Source organism: Mirounga leonina, unplaced genomic scaffold (genome assembly GCF_011800145.1).
Source record: "Mirounga leonina isolate KUSES-001 unplaced genomic scaffold, KU_Mleo_1.0 Mir_197, whole genome shotgun sequence".
NCBI classification, from domain to species: Eukaryota; Metazoa; Chordata; class Mammalia; order Carnivora; family Phocidae; genus Mirounga; species Mirounga leonina.
The window spans coordinates 2,595,722-2,604,843 of NW_023270494.1; the positions used below are offsets into that span (position 1 = coordinate 2,595,722).

General features: G+C 62.1%; 1 protein-coding gene across 1 annotated transcript; it reads left to right on the top strand.

Annotated features, from left to right (window-relative positions):
* Positions 1-363: 363 nt before the first annotated feature.
* CBX4 (chromobox 4) lies at positions 364-5,468 on the top strand. Its single transcript, XM_035026344.1, has 4 exons — positions 364-371; positions 655-720; positions 2,911-2,977; positions 3,244-5,468. The coding sequence occupies exons 1-4, from the start codon at positions 364-366 to the stop codon at positions 4,654-4,656; spliced, it is 1,554 nt and encodes a 517-aa protein (XP_034882235.1). The 3' UTR covers positions 4,657-5,468.
* The last annotated feature ends 3,654 nt before the right edge of the window (positions 5,469-9,122 follow it).

Sequence of the window (9,122 nt, forward strand, 5' to 3'; positions counted from 1 at the left end):
TTGGGAACTGTCACTGCGACGCTTTTGGTGGGGAATTTTTTTTTTTTAATTTGAAATGCGAAGGCACCGGATGGAGACAGACGCGCACGCACACACACACACACGCACACACACGCACACACACAGGCATATTTTTATATTGCCGAGTATTTGGGGGTGCTTGCCCGTGACACCGGGCTCCAGAGCTGAGAGGGGGCGTGCGGGGGGGCCCCCGCTTGGCGGACGGTGATCGGATTAGGGGTCAAATGGAGAACAGCTGAAGCCCTCGCGGAGACTCGGGGCTGGGGAGAGGAGGGGGACTGCGACTTTGCCTTTCCGCGGCTTTGCACGCAGGGTTCCTGGTGAGCAAAGTGGCTTTGGAACATGTCGCAGTAGCATGCTTAAAATTCTTGACAACTGCAAAATAAACTGCTAGTTTCATTTTCCTTACCCCTCCCCTTTCTTCCTGCCCTTGTGTGTTTATTTTGACTTGGGGGGGGGGGTGTCGGGGACCGTGTCAGGCCTGCAGAAATCTCCCCTCCACCCCCCACATCCACAGCTAAATAGCTTTCGGTTCATGAAGACAGAGCAGGGCCTTATGTCATTCCCCACCTGGAGGCCGCAAAGCTGGCTCGGTTTTTTTTACGCCGTGTCCCCTCCCTTTTCCCTTGCAAGATATAACACGTGGGAACCCGAGGAGAACATCCTGGATCCCCGGCTGCTGATCGCCTTCCAGAACAGGTGAGCGTCCCCCAGCAGCCGCCGCCCGCAGCCGTGACCGTATATGGGAATGGGAGAGGGGGCCACGCAGCAGTAGGAAAGAGGGAAAGGGCCTGGAGGGGGCCGGCGGGAGCCCCCTCCCCCGACGGGCCTGCACAGGCACGGCTGCGGCCTCGGCTTCTCTTAACCAACGTCCTTGGCTGTTGCGGCAGCCGGGGGCGGGCGGGGGGGGGGGGGGGCGGGACCGGAGGAGGCGAGGCTGGTGTTTTGGGGGGAACTGCGAGGAGGGTGCGTTCGGGTGGCCCTGCCGCTGCCCAGAGACCTCGAGGCTGCTTCTGGCCCCCCGCGGGCCCCCCTCTCAACGCACCCCCGGAGCCTAGGTGCTGCTTTGCTGTAGCCGCTGGGCGCATGGCACCAGCACCTCTCGGGGCAACTCCAAGGGAGCTGGCCTTGTGAAACCGCCGGACGTCAGGGAACTGCACTTAACCTGTTGGGGACTGGAGAAAAATTGACAAGGCCTTGACCACCCCGCTCCCGACCTTCGACCCCCCGGGGAGCTTGGGATCAGGAGGGGGTAGAGCCTGTCTGGTGCTGGGTGCCCTTCACACCCCCCACTGGGTTCCTCCGTGGGTGTCGCCCCCGTCCTTGGGGCAGGGGGAGCTTGGCCCAAAGGGTGTGGGAGGGGAGCTGCCTGGTGGTGGAGGGGCTCATCGTGCGCACAGATGTTTGTCACGCTGCAGCTGCTGCAGCTGGATCCACGGCCGGTGGCTGTGGTTCTCTGTTTCGGGGAGGACAGAAGGGGGGGAGGGCGGGGGGGGGGGGGGGGGGGGGAGGAGGGGAGGCATGGCCGGAGTCCGAGGAGCTCGGCCACCCCGCTGCCTTCCATCCCCCCGCCCCCTTTTATTTTGCATTATTTCCTGCGCCGCATTTGGCGCTAAAACTGTAAACTCTAGACTCTCCGAGCGAGCGACCGGCGGGGAAGTTGCTCTCCCGCGACGCAGGGGGGCGCCGAGAAGGGTTCCTGCCCCGGTTCCACCTGGGAGTTCACCACCCTGTAACCGTGTCAGCGGCTGATGCCATGTTGCATAATGGGTCCCCGAAGAATTAAAACGCAGGCTGTTGCAATGCCACGCAACTTTGGAGTCAGGCCCCGGCCCGGGCCCCTAGGCGTGACGGAACTCCCCTGGGTTCGCCCACGGTCAGGGGGGTGCCTGGGGTCGCTGGAGAGCGAGTTCCTGGCCGGGGAACGGGTTGCAACGTTTGCAAACGCAGGAGGGGCGCCCCCTTCTCCCATGGAAGGCTGGGCCGTGCTGGGACGATCTGACCCCCAGGCTCGGGTCACCCTCCGCCAGGCGGCCCGCGGAAGCCCGGCAGCTGTGGTGACCGGCGCTACCTCTGGTGTCTTTATTAATAATTGGAAATCGAGGCGGCCGGGAGCCCAGCTCGGCGAGGAGGCGGTGCTTGTGGGCACCGCCCCGCCTCGCTCCGCCCAGCCGCCCCGCCCAGGCGGACCCAGAGCCGGTTCACCAGGTGGTTGCGAACCTGGCCAGGCCGTGGCCTCTGCGGCCGGCCCCCGCCCCCAGCCCCTAATTGGCTCATTTGCCGCCGTGTAAACAAGGGCGCAGCCCCTCCCCCTGTTTAGTGCCTGGCCTTTAAAAAAACGAGTCCTCCCTTCTGCCGGCGGCACTCGTTATCTGAATCTTAATGAGGTCATTAGCATCCCGTGCCTCTGACGGGGAGGGACGTGTTCGGCGCACACCTCGTTGGGGCTTGTTTGCATGCCCTGGACCCCCGCGCCCACCTCACTTTGCGCAGGGCCGCGGGCCCAAGGCAGTGGGCGCCCGTGCCATCAACCTAGCGCCCAGCTGCCGCCTCACCGGCCTAGAGGCAAGGCTGCGGGAGGCGCCAGCTCAGGTGCGGATATCAGAGATGGGGAACCCCTTCGCGGAGGACCCCTTGGGCAGAGGAGGGTCGGTGAGAGCACAGAGCGGGGCTCTGGGACCGGACCGAGGCGTCCAGCTGGCGGCACCGGCGACCTTCTGCCCTGAGCCCTTGATCCCTCTGGGTCTTTCTGGCCTGGCTGTTCGCGGAAGGGGGGTGGGGGTGGGGGGCAGGCGTCACTGCAGGTTGGATCGTAGCAGGAGGGGACGTGACCCTGAGGCTAACAGCGCTGCTCTCTGTTCCCTCTCCCCCCCCCCCCCCCGCCCCCAGGGAACGGCAGGAGCAGCTGATGGGATATCGGAAGAGAGGGCCGAAGCCCAAGCCGCTGGTGGTGCAGGTGAATATACTTGCTGGGCCCGGGGCCTGTCCACTAGTCTTTCCCTTGCCATTGTCACCTGATCTGCCTCCAGGCCCAGAGGGCAGGGAGAGTTTCTGCAGAGCACCCAATTCCACTTCCTTTCCACTTGACCTCCAACTCGCTGGCCCTATAACGCAGCTGCTGACCCGCTTGGGGCTGGGACACTCCTGAGGCTCGAGGCATGCTCTGGGGCTGGCCCTATTCCTCTTCTCACCTCCCCTCGCATCCCTGCCTCCTTCCCCCAGGTACCTACCTTTGCCCGTCGCTCCAACGTGCTGACCGGACTCCAGGACTCCTCTGCAGACAACCGCTCTAAGCTGGAGCTGGGTGCTCAGGGCAAGGGCCAGGGCCACCAGTACGAGCTCAACAGCAAGAAGCACCACCAGTACCAGCCGCACAGCAAGGAGCGAGCCGGCAAACCCCCACCGCCAGGCAAGAGCGGCAAGTACTACTACCAGCTCAACAGCAAGAAGCACCACCCCTACCAGCCCGACCCCAAGATGTACGACTTGCAGTACCAGGGCGGCCACAAGGAGGCGCCCAGCCCCACTTGCCCGGACCTGGGCGCCAAGAGCCACCCGCCTGACAAGTGGGCCCACGGCGCGGGGGCCAAGGGCTACCTGGGAGCTGTGAAGCCCCTGGCCGGTGCGGCCGGGGCTCCAGGCAAGGGCTCCGAGAAGGGCCCTCCCAATGGGATGACGCCGGCCCCCAAAGAGGCGGTGACGGGCAACGGGATTGGGGGCAAGATGAAGATCGTCAAGAACAAGAACAAGAATGGGCGCATCGTGATCGTCATGAGCAAATACATGGAGAATGGCATGCAGGCGGTGAAGATCAAGTCCGGCGAGGCGGCCGAGGGCGAGGCGCGCTCCCCCAGCCACAAGAAGCGGGCCGCCGAGGAGCGCCACCCCCCGGCCGACAGGACTTTCAAAAAGGCAGCAGGGGCCGAGGAGAAGAAGGCGGAGGCGCCGTCCAAGAGGAGGGAGGAGGAGGCGCCGGGGGCCGGCGACCCGCAGCCCCAGGACGCCGGCTCCCGCAAGCTGTCCCCGACCAAGGAGGCCTTTGGCGAGCAGCCCCTGCAGCTCACCACCAAGCCCGACCTGCTGGCCTGGGACCCGGCCCGGAGCTCCCATCCGCCCTCCCACCATCACCACCACCACCACCACCACCACCACCACCACCACTCGGTCGGCCTAAATCTCTCCCACGCGCGCAAGCGCTGCCTCTCCGAGACCCACGGCGAGCGCGAGCCCTGCAAAAAGCGCCTAACGGCGCGCAGCATCAGCACCCCCACCTGCCTGGGGGGTAGCCCGGCCGCCGAGCACCCCACCGACGTGCCCCCCACCGCCACCCTCCCCCAGCCCGAGGTCATCCTGCTGGACTCGGATCTGGACGAGCCGATAGACTTGCGCTGCGTCAAGACGCGCGGCGAAGCCGGGGAGCCCCCAAGCGCCCTCCAAGTGAAGCCCGAGGCGCCCGCTACGGTGGCGGCCGTGGCAGCCGCGCCGGTGACGGCAGCCGAGAAGCCTCCAGCCGAGGCCCAGGACGAGCCCGAGGAGCCGCTGAGCGAGTTCAAGCCCTTCTTTGGGAATATAATTATCACCGACGTCACCGCGAACTGCCTCACCGTCACGTTCAAGGAGTACGTGACGGTGTAGCCGGAGGGCTTCGGAAGGGGAAGCGTCGTCCCCGCGGGTGGCTTAGCACCTGGTGCCTACGGGCGGACTCCTCCTCTCTCGCCAGCTGCGGGAGATCCGGGCCTGCCCTGGTGCGTGGACGCCCGGGAGCCGCAGTATCCGCGTCCCTCTGCGCCCCGCTGTCGGCTCCTGGCTGGGGCCTGCCCCCCGGCCGGCACTGGCTCCTGCCACGCGGTGCCTGCGGTCGCCCCCGACCTGCCCCATCCCCGCGCTGGACCTCCCCTCCCTCGTGGACCTCCGGGACTGACAGGGCAGCCACAGCGCCTGGGTCTCAGAGTTATAGTATTATATTTTAACCGTGCTAACTTGTCAAGTGCAGACTTTACTCCCGTTTGTAAGTGGTGTTATTATTGAAATGTATTGTTTGAGCTCAAAAGGCCCGACCACCCCCTTCGGGCTGATATATATATATTTATTTGTAGGTATTTATATATTGAAATATAAAAACCTAGATTTATGGAGTTTCCTCTAGATCATGTTATATTCTATATCAGACAAACTATTTTCTGTTGACCTTTCTTCCTGTTCATTCAGTATTTCGGTTGATTTCATTTCCTCCCCTTCCTGGAACTGCAATACCAGTAATGTTGGTATATATTTTTTGATACTGTACACATGGATGTGTTGTTTCTATGTGCAAAAAAAAAAAAAAAAGTTTGTTTAAAGGCTAAACGAGCTCTCTAGAAACTGCTGCTACTAGAAATGTCTAAACTATAAGCTTCCAATTATTACCTGCTTGAATGTAAATATTAAATGGAGATGTTGAAGGTGCATTTTCGCTGTTTGAGATCAGCGCAGACGGAGCGTTGGAGGTTCAGGAGGCGGCTGGGCCCCTCTCCCCGCCCCCCTTACACCTTAGGTCTCGGGGAGGAAACCTCCTCGCGTCCTGCGCTAAACCTTTTGCAAAGGCGAAGCGGACCGGTTGCACGGGCAGAGGCGCCCGCGCCCAGGGAGTGACCCTGCTCCCCGGAAGTCGAGAGGCGCTCCCACGGAGAGGGGAATTCCTGCGGGGGGAGGGGGCGTCAGCGTCGCCCCCGCCCCAGGGCTTTCGGGCCGGCGGGGCCCTGGGCGCTGGCGACCCGGGGATCCGCGTGGTGGGGGAGGGGTGCAGGGGTGAACGAGCGGCGCGGAGGAGTGGGTGGGGCTAGCCCCCCTTACCCCGCAGCCGCGCGCGCAGCACCCGCCCGGCACCTGCTGATCTTTGCCCCCCACCCACCCGGTGCGCCACACACCCAGGCGCTGGCTCCGGTGGGGCAGGGGTGTTCTTAATAATCCCTGCCCAGTAAGGCAGGTTCGGCGGGGAGGGGACCCTCCCACCCTCTCTAGCGTCGCTTGCTGGCATCGCTGGCCCCGCCCCACCGAGGAAGCCGCCGAGGCTCTTTCTCTGCCAGCCTCTCTCCCCGGAAACCACCAGGCCAGAGGCTCCGACTGGAGGCGCAGCGAGCGCGGCCAGGGCAGGGGCGGGGGGCTTCCTGCGTGGTGGATGGGGAGGAGGAGGGGGAGGAGGCCTGGTGAGCAAGGCCGGCTCACCCCGGTTTCCTCAGGGAGCGAGGGAAATGCGGAACCCCGTCTCACCGGTCCTGCTTTGGGTGGCGAGGCTGGGGCCCTTGGTGTCGCGGGGCAGGAGGGGGTTAAGGGCGCAGAGGGGCCGAGGGGAGTGGGCCGAGCACCAGGTCGTCGTCCCCCCCGGCCGGGAAGCCGCGACCGGGGAGGCAGCCGCCGTGGCCAGCTTTCTGCAGACGCAGCGATCCTCCTCCTGGCCGGGCGGCCGAGCAGGGCCAGGGGCCGCGGGACTGGGGCCCTGGTGGGCGCCGGGCTGCTCCTGGCCTCCAAAGCCCCTCGCCTGCCCGCCTGGGACTGAGGGCCCAGAGCCTGTGCAGGGCGCCAGGGCGGAAGAGGTCAACGTGGTTCAGAATGGGGAGGGGGCGGTGGCGAGAGCGCGCAGCGCTGGGAAGGCCAGGGGAAGAGATAGAGGGCCGGGAGGGCGGGAGGCCTGAATGCGGACAGTGTGGCCAGTGTTGGCTGCAGGCCACCAGCGGCTGGGGGTGGGGGAGGGGAGGGGGGAGGGGAGAGAGGGAAGGGAAGTTCTAAAAAAAAAAAAAAAACCGTTGGGAGTTTCTAGCCCTGGCTTTTGTGAATTGTCCCTCCCACTACCCCCATCACCCCAGCCCCCTTTAGAGTGAGTTAAACACTCCCCCCTCCCCCCTCCATGTAATGAATGCCCTTTGCCACCCTGGGAGTGGAGGGAGGGGTGATCTTGACTGCTCCTGGCAAACTGCCTGCTCAGCACTAGAATTGGGCCTGTCGTTCACTGGCTGGGACACAAAGGCACATGCCAGGCAGGGATTTGGTCTCCCTGTTTTTCTGGTAGAGGAAAACTAAAAACTCAGGAGTGGGAAGGGGAGCCCTTGTTCAGGTCTGCACAGTTGGTGACTTGGGAGTGAGCCTTAGCCCCTGCGGGTGCCCCTCCTACCCAGTGGGTGGCCTCTGCCAGGCTGAGCCTGGGGAGGAGGGGAGAGGGAGAATGGCACCGTTGGCAGTGAGGAAGAAAAAATTTCAAGGGAAGGTGTGGGCTGCAGGTGGCCTGAAGCCTTGGAACCCGGTGGCAGAACTTCTGGGATAGGTCCTTGAGGAGGGCCACCCTAGGTGAGCCTGGAGCCTGAGGTCGGAGGGCTGACAGGGGCTGACAGTGGGACAGAGGCAGATGGGTAGGTCAGGAGGAGCTGCAGGGATGCCCGACCTGGTGCGAGACCCAAGAGAGTCCAGCACCCATTCTGACCCCAGGACCCTGTCATGTGCTGAGCTCCCTCTGACATACGAGCACCACCCGAGCATCTTGTTCCGTTCAGACCCCAGAGGGTTTGAAGTTCCTTGGAGGATGAGAGTCTGGGTTCTGAGGGCAGAACAGCTTGTCCAGGGTGGAAGGCCACTGCTTGGTTCTGTACTGATTCTAGAGCCAAGCTGTCTGCTCCACCAGCCTGCAGAGAAGTACTCCACGGCGACTTGAGCTCCGGGCCTCTGGGACACACATGTGTCCAAGGTTGGGAACACTCAAAGAGGGTCAGGAGCCCTGGCATGGGGACAAGAGAGGAGAATCCAGTAGCCCCAGTTCCTCTGGGTGTGGACTGATTCTTCCTAACTGGAGGCCTCAATGTCTGTCGGTGCCCAACCCTTCACAAGCAAAGGGTCCTACACCCTCTCTTTGAACCCAAGTTCAGGAGAGAGAAAGCAAGCAGGAAGCTGGGGCCTTAACCCTACATACTAGGAGACCCATGCTTCATTGTATTTTCTCCAAATGAACCTTTCTGAGGGGGCTGAGCCTTGAGCATAGAGAGCTGGAGCTGACCCACCACAGAGTCAGGGGCTCTCTTATATCCATTCACCCCTGGGAAGCTGGTCCCTCCCTCACCAGCCAGGGCCCAGACTCTAGCTCTGCCCTCCCTGTAACTTGTAGTCACCCCAACTCATCGTCAGGAGGTCAGCCTTGGATCCCACTGGGGTGCTCTGGAGCTAGGGTTGCTAGACTGAGCACAGAAAAAACTAGGATGCCTAGCTGATTTTGAATTTCATGTGGACAATGTGTACTTTTTTAGTATGTCTCATGAAATATGTGAGATATACTAGTACTAAAAAAAATGCATTGTTTATGCAAATTCGTATTTCACTGGACATCCTGGGCTTTATCTGGAAACCCTATTTGGGCTCTGACTAGCCAACATGGTCAGTCCCTGTCCACAGGGAAGTTTCAGGCCCACAGGAGAGAGAAGATGCTGAGAGCTGAGCATCATGGGTCCTGGGAGCACCATTGTCATAATGACACCGAGTATGTTGGCGGGACACCGGTGCTTGCCACATGTCTTGACCGAAGGTGGGGGGGAGGCACGCATGTGCCAAACTGGACAAAGGAATGAGGGAAAGCTTGAACTGGTCCACCCTGGGCTCCGGGGTGGAGGGTCTTCCTCACTCCTGCCCACCCCAAACAACAAACTTCTAGAACACACAAGGAGGGCGGAACTGATCTAGTTGAAGAACCCACTCCCCTCATCAAGAACCCCGCCCTTCCCACATCTCAGCTTCCTTGTCCCCTTCAGAGATGTGCTCTGAAGATCAACTGGGTCAGGAGAGAGCCTTGAGCGTTTCTGGAAAACCCCCGAAGTAAACATATAGGTTATTTCTTCACCAGGGAACATTAAACATGCCTTGTCAGATCCAAATGCCTTCCAACGACTCTGGCCTGGAGCTTCAGCTTGACGGAGGGACAGACACCCAGTGATATTTACCTGGAAACTGACTGCCAACCCTCCCTCCCTCCCTCCCTCCTTCCCTCTCCCTGTAACCCAGTGGGCACCGCCAGGCCTCGGCATGCTGCCCTCACTACCTGCTTGCTGGATCACCCGTTGACCTGGGACCTCATCCTCAGCCCCTTC